Source organism: Nannospalax galili, unplaced genomic scaffold (assembly GCF_000622305.1).
Source record: "Nannospalax galili isolate Female #2095 unplaced genomic scaffold, S.galili_v1.0 scaffold335, whole genome shotgun sequence".
Taxonomy (NCBI): Eukaryota; Metazoa; Chordata; class Mammalia; order Rodentia; family Spalacidae; genus Nannospalax; species Nannospalax galili.
The window spans coordinates 3,080,241-3,096,722 of record NW_008337842.1 but is presented as its reverse complement, the minus strand read 5'-3'; the positions used below and the strand labels follow the sequence as shown (position 1 = coordinate 3,096,722).

General features: G+C 39.4%; 1 protein-coding gene across 1 annotated transcript; it reads right to left on the bottom strand.

Annotated features, from left to right (window-relative positions):
* Positions 1-6,952: 6,952 nt before the first annotated feature.
* Btg4 (BTG anti-proliferation factor 4) lies at positions 6,953-12,694 on the bottom strand. Its single transcript, XM_008832820.1, has 4 exons — positions 12,494-12,694; positions 11,671-11,808; positions 10,439-10,637; positions 6,953-7,177 (listed from the first exon to the last, which is right to left on the bottom strand). Exons 1-4 carry the CDS (start codon positions 12,664-12,666, stop codon positions 6,953-6,955), a joined length of 735 nt encoding a protein of 244 aa, XP_008831042.1. The 5' UTR covers positions 12,667-12,694.
* Positions 12,695-16,482: the final 3,788 nt, after the last annotated feature.

Genomic DNA, 16,482 nt, shown 5'->3' with positions numbered 1-16,482 from the left:
CCAATAAGAAGTGACAGGAGAAAGCCACACCAATAGGATGAATGAAATAGAAAACAGAATATCAAGACTGGAAGACAAAGTGGAAAATTAGACAACTCAAGAAAAGATTATGAAAAATTTTAAAAACATAAGAATGGAAGAATTGTGAATTGTGTGACACCATAAAAAGACCAAACTTACAAATCATAGGCATACAGAAAGGAGAAGACTCTCAGGATAATGATATGGACCATATGTTCACAAAATTATATAAGAAAATTTCCCAAAATTAAAGAAAGACGTGCCCATACAAATACAAGAAGCACATCACCAAACAGAAGAAGAAAAGAAACTCTCCACAGCACATCATAGTAAAAACACCATAAAAAGACCAAACTTACAAATCATAGGCATACAGAAAGGAGAAGACTCTCAGGATAATGATATGGACCATATGTTCACAAAATTATATAAGAAAATTTCCCAAAATTAAAGAAAGACGTGCCCATACAAATACAAGAAGCACATCACCAAACAGAAGAAGAAAAGAAACTCTCCACAGCACATCATAGTAAAAACACTAAACGTTCAGAACAAAGAGACAATACCAAAAGCAAAGGAAAACCAATAAGTCACATATAAAGGAAAACCCATCAGAATTACAGCTGACTTTTCAGTGCAAACTACGAAAGCCAGGACAGCCTGGACCAAAGTATTCCCAGCACTAAATGACCATGGACGCCAACCCAGATTACTTTCCCAGCCAAATTCTATTATAGTCGAAGGGGAAAGAAAAATCTTCCATAACATAAAGAGGCTGAAAGAATTCATGTCCACAAAACCAGCTCTTCAGAGAGTTCTGGATGCAATACAAAGAGCTGAAGAAAAGAACAACTATACCCAAGGGTAACGGAAAGAAACTTAATGAACATATAACTGTGGACATGCCCAGTTACACCAAGAATGTGAACAGGAATCAATACACATCTTTCATTAATAACTTTAAATATCAATAGACTGAACTCCCCAGTCAAAAGACACAGACTAGTTGAATGGATTAAGAAACAAAACCCTTGGGGCTGGAGAGATGGCTCAGTGGTTAAGAACACTGGTTGTCCTTGCAGAAGACCTGGGTTTGAATCCCAGCACCCACATGGCAGCTAACAACTGTCCATAACTCCAGACCCAGGGGATCTGACAGCCTCTTCTGACCTCTGAGGGCAATGCATGGCACCAGTGCACTCTACACACAGGCAATACACAAATACAGACAAAATAAAAATAATAAAATTTAAAAAGAAAGAAACAAAACCCATCTTTTTGTTGTCTGCAAGAAACCTATCTCATTTTCAAGGACAGGCCCTACCTTAAAGTGAAAGGATGGAAAAAAACATTCCAAGCAAATGGTACCAAGAAAAAAGTAGGAGTTGCAATTCTAATATCTGACAAAAAATAGTCTTTAAACCAGAACTAATCAGAAGAGATAAAGAGGGCCACTTCATTCTGATCAAAGGAACAATTGACCAAGAAGATATTACAATCATGAACATATATTCACCAAACTCTGGTACACCCAACTTCATAAAAACAGTACTACAAACTTTAAGTCCCAGATTAAATCCCAATTAATTAATAGTAGGGGACTTCAATACCCCATTGTCTCCATTAGATAGGTCAACAGGACAGAGAATTAACAGAGAGACGCCTAAATTAAACAATATCATATATCAAATAAGACATCTACCAAATATTCCACCCAAGCACCAAAGAATACATTTTCTATTCGGTTCCCCATAGAACTTTCTCCAAAATCAACCACATATTGGGACACAAAACAAGCCTCAACAAATACAAAAGATTGAAATAATCCCATGCATTCTGTCAGACCACAATACAATAAAGTTTAAAATCAACACCGGAAGAAACCTCAGTAACAGAGAGTTCTCAAAAGAAGAATTAAAGATGACTAAGAAGCATCTAAAAAGGTGTTCAACATCATTAGTATTTAGGGAAATGCAAATTAAAATCATTTTAAGATTTCATCTTACCCCAGTCAGATTGGCTAAGATCAAGAGAATAAATGATACCAAATGTTGGAGAGGATGTGGGGAAAGGAGAATGCTCATCCACTGCTGGTGGGATTGCAAACTTGTGTAATCCCTATGGAAAACAGTGTGGCAAACCCTTAAAAAACTAAAAAATGAACTTATCATTTGACCCAGTTATACCACTCCTTGGCATATACCCAAAGAACTCATCCTACTTCAGAGGCACCTGCACATCCATGTTTGTTGCTGCTCTTTTCACAATATCTAAGAGATAGAAGCAACCTAAGTGTCCCTCAACTGATAAGTGGATAAAGAAAATGTGGTACATTTATATAATGCATTTCTACTCAGCAGTAAAGGAAAATGAAATCATGAAATTTACAGGTAAATGGATGGAAGTAGAAACTGTTATACTAAGTGAAGTAATACATACTCGGAAAAACAAACAACATATGTTCTCCCTCATATGTGGATCCTAACATCAAATCCTTATAAGCTGAGTGTATATCCAGACATAACTACAGGAACCAGGATAATGAAAAGGAACCAGGGAGGTCAAGGAAAAGAAAGAGGCTGAGAGATAAGAACAGTAGGAAACGGGTTTTACTAAGGGAGATATGGATAAAAATGGGGTTATTTAAATGGTAGGGGGAGGGAGGGTTATACAAGAAACATTGGGGATAAAGGAAAAGAAGGAGGTCTAGAGAAGTGGGACCATAGGAGAAGGGTATTATTAAGGGAGAAATGGGAAAAATGGGGGCACTTTAAATGAGGAAACCGTGGTGGAAGGGTTAGACAGAGAGATAAATAATGCCTAGTTTTAAAAAAACAGAGGGAACTATATTAGTCCAACAACCTACTGACAAATTATACATACAACTAGTTCAAGGAAAAAAATATATGTCTAGTCAAGGTTTATCTGAGAACATTTGGTTTTTTCCCAAGCTTTACCTACATATCACATGGTAATTAAAAGTACCAGACTTGTGGAACTAACCTTATTGGATGTTTAACAGCCATACTTTGAGGCCTATACTAATCTGGTCAGAGGGACTTAAAGGACAGCTTTGCTCCTTGCCTTCCTAGGTCGACTAAGTTCCAGGGGGCTATGGAGCATCTCTCAAAATGTCCTGTAACTGTGGTGAGTCACTTGTCCTCTTGTTGATGGAGGCTATGGAGACCCCACCAGATGGACTTGAACTAGTGTCCAGTCTACAAAAAGAAGAGTCAATACAGAGGAAACATTTCCTCCATGCCTCCAAGTGAAGCCAACCATGGTCGAGCAGGACCTTTGACTTATCTTCACATAGATGGAACTGGTAAAAGAAAGGAGCCAGGGGCTCCTCCCAAGTCCATGTGACCCCTGAGGAACAGATCCTCAAACGACCTTAAGAGTAAAAATAAATTGGTTTATTTGGGCCAACTGTATGGTCTTAAACACCCAAAAGGAAAGAATAACCAAAGATTAAAGTGATCAGTATATTTCTTTAAGAGTCCATGTGTATAGCTAAAGGCTACATAACAAGAAACAGTGCCAGACAGGAGATACCTTCCTTTGAGTTGTTGGCCAGGGTGGTCCAAGAAACTCCCAAAATTACTGAGGCTATTGCCACAGCCCTTGATGGCCTCCCAGAACTTGAAGGTAAGACTCTACTGCTGAAGATAGAACATATGTCAGACACGGAATTTGGAGAAATAGAGCTGCAACTGACCTGGAAGCCACTTCCCCTGCAGGCTAGCTCTCATAGCTTTGGAGAGCACTATGAAAGTGCCAAGGGGAAACATCAACGAATGATCCAGCACCAGCTTCAAGACCAAATAACCACATCAACAGCCAGCATAGCATACTCCATTGATGCAGTAGTGGCACTTTTGTCTTGGGGGCAATCAACAGCTACCTAATTTGACTAAAATCCCACTCAAAGGGAGGGAACTCAAGTGTGGTACTATAACATAACCTAATACATATGGCCAGAGTGGTCATAGATCTTAGAGAAAACCCCAAAACTCTCACATCACTAGACTAATGTGATTTCTTACTATGTACAAAATATGTATCCTTATATTTACAGACAAATATCCCAGTCACCACTCATCAAAGAAGCTCATTTTGCAGCAGTCAGAGACTAATACCAAGTACCACAACTGGTCACACACAGACATTGTCTATGAATTGCCCGGGCCTAAGGGACACATCTACAATACAACCTCTACACCTAAGGTTCATGGAACATAGAACAGGGATAAAGAAGAAGACACTAAGGACTCAGTGCTCAATAATGAAGCTCCTCATGCAGCAGAGGCCCAGGAACACAAACGGTCACAAATGGCCAAAGTGTGGAGATCAAGAGTCTGCTAAATAACAGTCCTTGGACAGGAGCCCTTTATTAAACTTCATCCACCCAAGGCTCAGCAACCATTGTGGAAGAGGGTGGAGCGATTGTAAGAGCCGGGGAGGATGGGCATGACCATATGGAAACAGAGTCCTACAAGCTCCTGGGAACCTGCTCATATGAGTCTATGGCAATGGTGTCAGCATACACCAGTCCCATGCAAACTCAGGCACACAGTAACACAGCATAGAACTGGGAAAACGAACAGCAGACCCCAATCTTATCTAAAGGAATGTTGGCAACTGATTGCTGCTAGGTGAAGAAGAGCTGATCTTCCTGAAACAATGGACTCTAGATAGGCTGACTAGACTCAGTGGATGGACTTGCACTGGGGAACGGCTGGGGGCACTGACAACACAGTGGGCAGTAACAGGGATGACAGAGTACATGGGCTCCAGTGCAGGGTGGGGGAGCTATGGGAGGGTGCCATTTGGGATGAGGGTATAAAGATGACTAAGATTTTTTGGGATGTTCTGTATGAAATACACACAAAAAAATCAATAAAAAAAGACAAAGGATAAAATTCCATCCTGAAAAATAATTTTGCATAGAAAGTAATTGTGGATGGAGGAGGGAAGGTGAATGAATATGTGTATGTCCTCGCATGTGAAGCCAGAGGTTGGACTCAGTATCCTTCATCAGGCACCATCCACCTTGTTTTTTGGGATGTCTCACCAACCTGAAACTAACCAATTAGGCTAGGCTGGCCAGCAAGCCCTAGGGATCCACCTGTCTCTATTTCTCCAGTGCTGGGATTACAAACTTGTACATCCACATCTGGCTTTTTAATTTGGCTCTGCAGATAGAAATTGGGTCCTTGTGTTGACAAGGCAATCACTTTACCAACTGATCTCCTCAGCCCATATACAAACTATTTTTGTAAATTGCTTGCTTGAAATGTCAAAAAAAAAAAAAAAAAAAAAAAAAAAAAAAAGCTAGGCACGGTTGCATGAGCCTGTGATCCCAGCACTGGGGAGGAGACAGGAGGCTTTTAGGTCAGGCTGTCTAGCCAATCTGCAAGCTCCAGTTTCCCTGAGAGACCTTGCCTCAAAACATGAGAGCAATTGAGGAAGACACCCAGTGTAGATCTCTAGCCTCCATGTGCATATACACACATGCATGTGCACACACATTAACACAAAAGTAGCATGGGAAGTGACAAAAATTAAAGAATGGCAGCCCAATCCAGGGCATAGCAACAAATAATCAATATAGAAAACTGAAGGGAAAAGTTTAAGCTCTGTGACAGCCTCCTGATGCTCTCCTTTTTGAATTCCAGACAAAACTTAAGAAAGATACTTTATTATAGAAAAACTTTGGACCATTTCAGGGCCACTTTCAATTTCATTTCAGGGTTGTTTGGTGTTTTAGTAGAATCAGATAAAACCAAATTTAAATACTGAATAAGTAGTCCCTGTAATATGGGTCTCTAGCAGAATTGCTTATCTGTGTATCTTTTTTTTTTTACATTTATTTATTTGGGGAATGGGTGTATGAGTGCCATGGTGTACATGGGAAGGTCAGAAGACAACTTGTAGGGGTCAGTCTCACTTTCTACCATGTGGGTCCTGGGGATCAAACCCAGGGGTCATCAGGCTTGGCAAGTGCGTTTACCCACTGAGTCATCTCAATGGCTCTGTGTATCCATTCTTAAATCTGTATATAGGGGCTAGAGAGATGGTTCAGAGGTTAAGAGCACTGGCTGCTCTTGTGGAGGATCTGGGTGTAGTCCCAGCATCCACATGGTGGCTAACAACTGTCCGTAACTACAGTTCCCGGGGATCCAACGCCCTCTTCTGACCTCTGTGGGTATTGCATAACTGGGGTGCACTTACATACATGTAGGCAATACACTCATACACATAATAAAAAAATAAAACATTTTAAAATCTGTATATGTACAAAGGAAGTCTGTAAATACAGTCATTTAATATTAATAATGTAGCTGGTAGAAATTTTCATTTATTTATTTATTTTGGTAGTGTTATTTCTCTGCTTCACTTGAATTCTTTGTAAGCATCAGATATCGGTTTTATAAAACCCAACATATTATTAAGTCTATTAACAATTTTACCAGTAAATCAAATGTTTAAAGAGACATAAAAAGAAAATTTTGTACCTTAAAGAACAATTTACCAGACATAAAACAGAATGGTTAGAACAAATAAAGAAGCCAGAGTAGCATTATATTAGGATCACTCTTCCTTAATTAAAAATCTACTTTTAAAACAATGACTAATGAGGAAGCAAACTTTTAACACTATCTTGCAACAAACTGATCTAGGAAGGTATTAAAAACAGTTTATTTCAACTCTTACTTTCCATAATTTTATTTTATCACAGGTAATATCTCCATTCTATTACTTTGCTGGGCACATTCACGAGAATTTCATAAAATTTTATAAAAAGTTAAATAAGAATTAAAAGTAAAGCTAAAAGCAGAGTGATAAAGGACTCACTTTCATGTGCTCTAATCCCTAACAGTTATTTTTTCTATATGGGAGATTTCTTATCTTTAGACTTATTTTCACTTTAGGGGAAGCATGGCCTCTCACCCGAGCTCTCCCGAGACTGCCTTTGTTTGTTCATATTGACCCAGTGGTACCTGTCTACCCGGCATCCCACAGTCCTGTAACACTTAGGGTTCCTGGGCCCTGGGTGGTAACAGATCCCTGGAAGGCCCCCACGGCCATCTGCCACATGCTTTCTACGGGGATGGTAGAACCAAGGTTGGAAGGGCTGTTTCAAATTTTCAACCTGGGGGAGGGAGAAGAAAAACATATGACAATCATAGCCTCATTGGCAGTTCTCAGGACTAACTATGAAAAGTGAAGCTGTCCAAAAGTGTAGAGATTACAAATTAAAGGAAACGTAAGTAAATAGTCACCTACAGAAAAATTTTCAGTATCTTATATACTTTAAAGGTCATTAATTATACCTTTAAGCAAAATTAATTCTTAAATGCAACTAAAATTATTTAAACTTATGTTGCAAGTCTTTAAGTTACTTGGGAAGCTGAGGCAGGAGAATCAAAAGTCCAAGGCCTCATTGGGGAAATTAGTGAGACATTGTCTCAAAACAAAAAAATTAAGTAACAAAAGGGTTGGGGATATAATTCAGAGGCAGATGCCTATCATGCATGAGGCCCTAGGTGCAGCTCTGTGTGTGTGTGTGTGTGTGTGTGTGTGTGTGTGTGTGCGCGCGCGCGCACGCACGCTATACACACAGAATTGATCACATATATATGTATGTATATATATACATATAGCTACACATATAGTTTAGAAAACTGAAATGTTTGCCAATAACATAAGAAAGGATTAAAATGTTTCTGACCCATAAAAAGCTATAATATATGCCGGGCGTGGTAGCGCACGCCTTTAATCCCAGCATTCAGGAGGCAGAGGCAGGTGGATCTCTGTGAGTTCAAGGCCAGCCTGGTCTACATAGTGAGTTCCAGGACAGTTGGGGCTACAGGGAGACCCTGTCTCAAAAAGACAAAAAAAAAAAAAAAAAAGCTATGATGGGGCTGGAGATGGCTCAGCTTTTAAGAGCACTGACTGTTCTTGCAGAGGACCTGGGTTCAATTCCCAGCACCCATATGGTGGCAAACAACACTTCGTAACTCCAGTTCCAGGCGATCTGAGTCCTCTTCTGACCACTGTGGACATTGCATGACACAGGTGCACTTACACAGGTAATACACTCATGCACATAAAATAAAAAGATAAAAAAATTTTTGAAGTTATGGTAATACATGAGGACTTTATAGAATGGGGGAAAATTCATGAAATAGCAAGTATCTAAAACATTTGGGTATATGGAAATCTTTTAAGCACTTAATTTTGTTATAGCTATCATTTTCCAAGTTATTTCTAATGAGAACAGGTCAATTTTAGGAAAAATGGCAGGGCAAATAGTTTGTTTTTAAACATGGAACTAGTGAAATTACAAAAAAACAAAATACAACTTTCTAATAGGTACTTGAACCATAAATTAGAAACCAGTAAAGTATTCATAATGAATGGCCCAGAAATTCCATTTCTGAGAATCAAATCTTTTTAAAAAAATTTATTTTATGTGTATGAGTATAATGCGTAAATGTAGGTTTAATTCACCTGTGCCATGCAATGCTGGAAGAGTTCAAAAGAGGGTGTCAGATCACTTGAACTGGTTGTTAAGAAGGTTGTTAAGCCACCATGTGGGTGCTAGGAATCAAACCTGGGTTCTCTGCAAAAGCAGCCAGTGCTCTTCACCACTGAGCCATCTCTCCAGTCCCTGAGACTCAAATCTTAAGAAATAATTTCCAAAAATAAATGAATAACTTCTTGCCTGTAAGCTTAGTACTTGACAGCACTCAGCAGAGGCAGACTGATCTCTGTGAGTTTGAGGCTAGCCTGGTCTACATAGTAAGTTCCAGGCCAGCCAAGGCTACAGATTGAGACCCTGTATCAGGAACAAAGGGAGGGAGGGAGTGGGATGGGGAGGAGAGGGAGGGGAAGAGGAGGGAGGGGAAGGAAGGGAGGGGAGGGGAGGGGAGGATGAACTTCTACAATGATGTCAATTTTTTAAGCTAGTATTTTGGGGTTTTAGTACTTTTTTTTATAAAGCAACAATGTGAAAAAAAATCTAGAACAATAGCTGATAATTATTGAGGGGAAGGCAACTGAATGTTAAAAAGTTAAATTTTTACTATGGTTAAGATACAATTACACACACAAAGTATTAACAGAGACTCTCTCTAGATTTGTGCTTTTCAAACTATGGGTCACAAAATCAACTGTAGATGCCTGAAATTATCTATTGACTACAATTAGAAATATGGGGAGGGGGATGCCAGTAAATATAAGATTGTTTCATGAAATTTATTTTATTATGATATGCATATCTCTTCATGGATTGTGATTTTATTGTTTTAGATGGTTTGGGCCTTGTTTTCTCTTAAGATAAGCTGCTTTGAACCTAGTTATGGTTTATTTTTTGTTTTTGTTTTTTTTTGGATTGTTTGTTTTTTATTGTTTTAGCCCAGGCTGGCCTGTTGTTTTGGATTGTTTGTTGTTTATTTTTTGTTGTTTTTTGTTAGATTTTTGTTTTGTCTTGTTTGTTTTAAGACAGGGTTTCCCTATAGCCCCAGTTGGCCTGGAACTCACTATGTAGACCAGGCTGGCCTTGAACTCAGATCCAGAGATCTGCCTGCCTCTACCTCCCAAGTACTGGGACTAAAGGCGTGCACCACCACACCCAGCTAACCTAGTTATTTTTTTTAAGGTTTTCATTTTAATAAACTGCACTAGTGCCAAAATTAAAGAGTTTTAATCCTTCTTAAATATTCTAGGCTGTCAGGGCTGAAGAGATGGCTCAGCAGTTAAGAACACTGACTGCTCTTGCAGAGGACCCAGGTTCAAATACCAGCACACACATGGTGGCTAACAATGGTTGGTAGCTCCAATTCCTGGGGATCTAACACCCTCTTCTGACCTCCATGGGCATTGCATGACACGGGTACGCTTACATGCAGGCAATACACTCATACATATAATAACAAAATATCTAAAAAATATTCTAGACTGTCTATAAATGGTATGGTATTTGATTAATAAAACAAATGCACTAAACTGGGTGTGGTGGTCCACACCTGTAATCTCAGCACTCTAACAGGTAAGAGGCAGAAGAATGGTGAGCAACAGGCCAGCCTGGGCTACATAGAGAGACCTTGTCTCAAACGAAAACAGAAGCCACTAAAATTAATATAAGGAATTTAAGTGGAAGTAAACCCAGGTGTCTTCAAGTAATGTGTGAAGAAACAGAATGACAGAAAGAAAAAAAAAATCACATAGCCCCTAACTCAGTCAAGTGGCAAATACCCAGGTGTTGTGGGGATAGAAAATGGGTCTGCCAAAATATTGACATTGGAGAGGTTATCTTTATAACTTCATTCTTTTCCTGTTTTTTTACACTGAGCATGTGCTTTTTAGAATTAGGATAAAAGAACACAGAGAAGAATGGAACACATGGAACCTGGTAGACACTCTTCGGATTGCTGACTTTAGGAATGATTTGAGGCTCTCTGTTACAGCTTTCTTCATCAGAAGATGTGCCAGATGAGCAGTCTGATGTGGCTCTATCAACCACATAGCTGATTTGTTGGGCTAGCTCCCATTCCTCCCATCTGCCTTTAAAAGAAGCAACTGTAAATGGATGCTTTTTCTCACCATACCTAAACAGGAAAAAGAAAAAGGCTCATCAGAGATTCAACTTCCCATAAATTTTATCTCTAATTTTGTCTGGGGACAACATGCTTTTTAAAATATTTTATCTATTATTTTTATTTTATGTGTGAGTGTATTGCCTGCATGCAGGCAGGTGCTCCCATGTTGTGCAATGCCTAAAGAGATCATAAGAGGGCGTTGGATCCCCTGGAACTGGAGTTACCCACGTTTGTTACCACCTTGTGGGTGCTGGGAATCAAACATCAGTCCTCTGCAAAAGTAGCCAGTGCTTTTAACCACTGAGCCATCTCTCCGGCCCCTAACATGCTAACTTTTTAAAAATATATTTTTATCAAATTTTTGTGGATTTCATACAATACATCTTAATCATATTTAGCTCCCCTTCCCTAGCCACAGCCCCCATAGCCCACCCCCAGGACTTCATGTATTTTGCTATGTATGTTAAGGCCTGTCAAGTCCATCTACATAGATGTTCCTCAGTGTGAGTTCATTCCCTGGAGCCTTTGTCTAGCCTCACTCCCTTTAAAAAAGACTAACTTTTAAGAAGCTATATTTAAAGGGATGGCTCTAAAAAGGCAAGTTGAAGTACATTATCATGTGAAGCTACTGTGTTCATTTGATTAGGGAGGAGATCCTGTAACAGGTATTCTATTTAGTTAGGAAAAAAAAGTTTATTTTGATTCAATTAATGGACTGAATTGTCCCCCTGTGGTGGTGGATGATTCCTCTTCCTTCCTGACGTTGCCTATGATACTAAAAGTTAGGAGTCTGTAGTATTCAATAGGTTGCAAATGATTAGTCATACTGCAAATACACTGTAGTATCTTTGTGCTTGCTAATCCCTCCATCCCTAAAAGAGATGTGTGCTGTCTAATAAAAAATCTGCATCTAAAATCAAACAATGTCCTTGTTGCTAAAACAAGGCTTTGAGGCATTATCTTTCACTAAGATACATAGAGCCAACTAAATAACCCAAAGTCTCTAGGAATCACCAACCACACAAATCATGAAATTACTCACCTACAGCACACCTCAAAGGGATCCACCCATATGGTCATCTCCTTTGGAAGTCCCAGGTGAGAAAAATTCACATTACTTTCAGCACAAGCCCTTTCTAAAATAGGGTCTTTATTCTGATTATTGTTTATCCTGATACACCTTAGGAGAATTAAGCAGAAAGGAATGGGAAATGAAGGCATAATGACAGGTACTTCAGCAGGAAAAAAAAAAATCACATCGTGGGTACAGCTCTGACTTTACACCGATCTTCCCCTCATCCTCCTTCACCCTCCACTCTTACAAGTAAAACATCACCAGCTTCTGCTAAAGGGACTTGGAATATGTGTTATTGTGTTGTTAAATCACATATTAGGTTACCAGATGTTCACTGTTTATCTATTATGGTAAACACAGTTTAGAAATTGTCTAATTTGGGGCTGGAAAGATGGCTCAGAAGAGCACTGGCTGCTCCAGCAGAGGACCTGGGTTCAGTCCCCAGCACCCATATGGTGGCAACAACCATCAGTAATTACAATTCCAGAGGATCTGATGCGCTCTTCTGGTCTCTAAGGGCATTTCACATACATGATGCACTTACATACATGTATACAAAACATTCATATACATAAAATAGGTAAATTAAAATGTTTTGTCTAATGCACCTCACATACATGTATGTAGCTGTCAACTATACTGTCATCTACCACACCTCTGCCTTTCAAACCCATGTTCAAACGATCTACTGAGAACCCGGAAGACTTTCCTTACTTGGAGACAGACACCAAAATTTGTTGTGTTTTCCTAGCAGCTGTCATTGCTAATCGATCCCCTGCACTGCTCTCACCTGAAAGCCTGCCCTTTAGAAGGACAGCTGGGGTACCAGTGACCTCTGTACGTTTCAAACAAAATTTTCATCAGCTTCAGTGCAAAGTTTTCTATCTGTTGTTTGCTCAGTTTTTCATGTTTTTTTACCAGTCTTGTGACAAAAAATACTGCTGTTGCAATTTCATCTCTCATGATTCAAAAGCTGTGAGGAAAGCAGACATTACTGAACAGAAGCAAAGAAAGATCACCTAGAAACCAAGGCTTAACTTAGCACCAATATGTATCTGCCATTTGGAAACTTTATATGCCTTAAACTTGAATCGTTTGCTAAAAAGAAATCCTTAGTGAACTAAGTAAGCATATTAGCACAACCAGATACTCTCAGTTCCACAATTTTCCTGTTTACAGTTTTTCTAAAGAAAATGTCTTAAAAATGTTTAAAACACTTAAATGAAGAGCAACGTGCAGCCTAAGCATAAAACTTATTAATGTGGAACAGAAAATTACACAAATGATCACTTTTTTTTGTCTTTTTGAGACAGGGTCTCTCTGTAGCCCCAGCTGGCCTGAACTCACTATGTAGACCAGGCTGGCCTTGAACTCACAGAGATCTGCCTGCCTCTGCCTCCCGAGTGCTGGGATTAAAGGCGTATGCCACCACGCCCAGCAAAAATGACCACTTTTTAAGAATATACTCACAGAGGAGAAAACATTCAGGAGACAGCAGTTGGAAAATGTGGCTTGCAAAGTTGTACACTAAGAGTTAAGATTAATTAAACGTACACTTGCCAGGAAAAATCCCTTTAGTTCAACCATACTATACTATTTGTTGCTAACTCTTACCCACACGTGTTTTGTGAGTTTTAGGTCACTCCATATATACCTAGAGCTGATTGGTGGGTTCCACCATACAAGTGCTCTCCATTAGGATAATCACATAGCTTCTTCCCCAGGACTCCATCTGATTCCTCTGTGGCATATATAGAGTAGTCTCCAAAGTGTTTATTTTCAAACTGGATTTATGGTTTCTGATTTGCTATTAAAATACGATCTTTTATGACAAAGAGTAAAAAAAAAAAAGTAGCCTTTTCCCTCTGTATTCTAATAGTCTACATTCTAATAATTTCATCTCTGAATTTTATCTTGGATGTCTTACAAAACTTAAGTCAATCTTTTGTTAACCAACCTCATGTTCATTGAATACTGGTTATTGTTGCTGTTGTTTTAGCAAATGCTTCATTGTGGAGCAAGTAGAGGAGTTCTGAATGTAGTCTCAATTACTCCCCAGGGGTAAGTCAGTGACTTCCTGATTAGGATCCACTTGGGTTGCTTATTAAAATGCAGATTCTTGGATCTTAATATCAGATCTACTTAAGTGATCTTTTAAAGGTAAGGCACGCTCATCAGTATTTAACATGTTCCCCCAGATGATTCTTTAAACCCACTCTACTAATAGATATAAGCCTTTAACGGCCACAATTACTGATCACTCAATTTCTTCAAGAGCAAGATGAACTCTCTCTCTTACCCAGAAAACCATTTCATGTCCAAAAAGCTCCAAATAGTAGCCTATTTGGTGTATGAAGCCAAATCCACCTCTTCGATTTTATACCTAGGCAACCTAGTTGGCATTGGATTTACACAGATTGTATGTAATCCTCCACCACATGAGGATATTTTATATATGAGCTATTTGGCCTCCTGAGTTTTCTTTTTTAGGAGGCTAAATATTCTCAGCTTGCTAACAGCTCTTCCTGTGGGTATGTTGCTTAGATAGCACCACAGCTTGGCAAGCTCACATCTGGATGAGGTTCACACTATGTGGCAGGCTCATATCCTGTTTTAAAGTATTTGCATACACAGTGCACCAGGTCTGCTCCTCTAGTAAAGACTCATGTGGAATTGTCACCTCCCTGGCTCTGAGTACTGTGCCATAGGAGGCAGCCTCGGGTAGCTCTTCCCTTGCTGGCAGTGGCAGCACATCACGACCTCACACTGAATTTGCAAGTACTTTTCTCCACTAATGCTGCTGGATTTGTCACATCTTTCCCTCCCTGTACAGCAAAGTGTTTAAGAATATAGACTGAGTCTGACAGATCTCGATGTGACTTGCAACTTTTCAACTATTAACTGAGTGCAGTGGCATACACTTGCAATTCAAGCTCTGGAAAAGGTTTAGGAAAGGAGGGTCTTGCATTCAGAGCCAGTCTGGGCTACACTGTGAGTTCCAGCACATAAAACAAAACAGATGTAAAACAAAACCCTCACTATCTGTATAATTTTGGCACCTTGTTTTAAATAGCTATGACTTTCAGTTTCCTGTCAGTCAATGGAGGTTGCAAGGCAGCTTCACAAGATTCTTATCAAGATTACAACAGATAATCAAGACACCTGGTCCTAAGCCTGCAGGAAGGAAGAACAATCAAAAGAAAACACAAATCAGCTACAAAATCAGTATTGTGGGTTTGAATCCCAGTCCTCCAGCTTATTAGAAATTTAGCAGTTTCTCAACTCTCTAACCTTCGTGATCCCCATCCAAAAAGAGGGAAACAAAACTATCCTGTGAAGAATTTGGAACTAGACTCCTGGCTCAATACTCTTCCATTGCATTGGGTTGGATCCTACCCCAATCAAGTGTGTGACCTTAGTCAGTGATTTAACCTCCCTGTCCCCATTTCCTCACATACACAAAGTAGATAATAACAGCGTCCACATTGTAGGGTTATTATGAGAATTAAGTTTAAAATGCTTAGAACAGCTGGGTGTGGTGATGCACACCTTTTATCCCAGCACTCAAGAGGCAGAGGCAAGTGGATAGCTGTGAGATCAAGGTCACCTTGGAATGGTCTGCGTAGCAAATTCCAGGCCAGCTGGGGCTACATTGTGAGACCCTGTCTCAAAACAAGAAAAGGTGCTTAGAACAACACCTAGACTTCAGTAAGTACTATGAAGTTATATGTTAGATATAACTATTGCCAGCATCACTATGACTGTGGTCTTATAGGGATCTTGCCAAGGTTAAATTACAAAACCGTCTTGTTTTATATAATGTATGACATAACGCAAGTACTCAAAGTAGTGGCCTTTCTTATTAACAAACATGAAGGATTTTATACTTATCATTTTATTATATGTCACTTTTAATGCTGTACTGGTTAACTAGAATAGAAAACACCTACATATTGCAGTACACCTGTCATACTTCACTGTTGATTAATTTGCAGTGCTGAGAATCAAACCCAGGGCTGGTTCCAATGCTAGGCAAGTGCTCCACCCTGAGCCCTATCTCCTCCCCATGTGTTAAATTTAGGTCACTGCTACAGTGAATCAAGATTGTTTGTTACCCTGATTTCGTTATTCAGTCAATTATCTCTTTTGGTTTTCTGTCATTTGCATATTTAATAAGAATACCAGCCAGGCACAGTGGCACATGCCTTTAATTCCAGCACTTGAGAGTCAGAGGCAGGCAGATCTCTGTGAGTTTGAGGCCTGCCTGGTTCCAGGCCAGCTGGGGCTAAGGGGAGACCTTGTCTCAAAAACAAACAAACAAACAAAAACAAAAAAGAATATCAACTGTGCCTTCCAAGATACAAGTTGAAAACAATAAAATCAAGCAAAGTACTTCAACAAAGTCTCAGGTGATACCCCTTTCTGACTGCTGATCCTCTCTTTAATTCTATCAATGGAAAGATAGTCACCAGAAGGGCAAGTAGTAGGGATTGGCTGGGGTGCCAACAACACAGCAGACAGTAGCAGGGATATCAAAGAATAAGGGCTCTAGTGGGGGGAGGGAGGCTGTGGAAGCCCACTACCTGGGAAGTGAGTCTATAAAAAAAAAATTCTTCAAAGCATAAAAATTTGCTCCTTAATAACTAGTATATGTGAAAAACATTATCACTGAAATCTACCTGATGTCTTTATATCCATGCTCAAATGCTAAGGAGCTCAGAAAGTAACTGACTGTGACTAGTAATAATCAGATATACAGAGATTAGAAACGCATATGCA

Excerpts from the sequence above, each read along its gene's own strand:
- Btg4 (XM_008832820.1), bottom strand. The coding sequence starts at position 12,666 with ATGAGAGATGAAATTGCAACAGCAGTATTTTTTGTCACAAGACTGGTA. Across the intron at positions 10,638-11,670 it reads CCCTTTGAGGTGTGCTGTAG|GTATGGTGAGAAAAAGCATC; the intron begins GTGAGTAATTTC and ends TTTCCTGTTTAG. Across the intron at positions 7,178-10,438 it reads ATCCGAAGAGTGTCTACCAG|GTTGAAAATTTGAAACAGCC; the intron begins GTTCCATGTGTT and ends TCCCTCCCCCAG.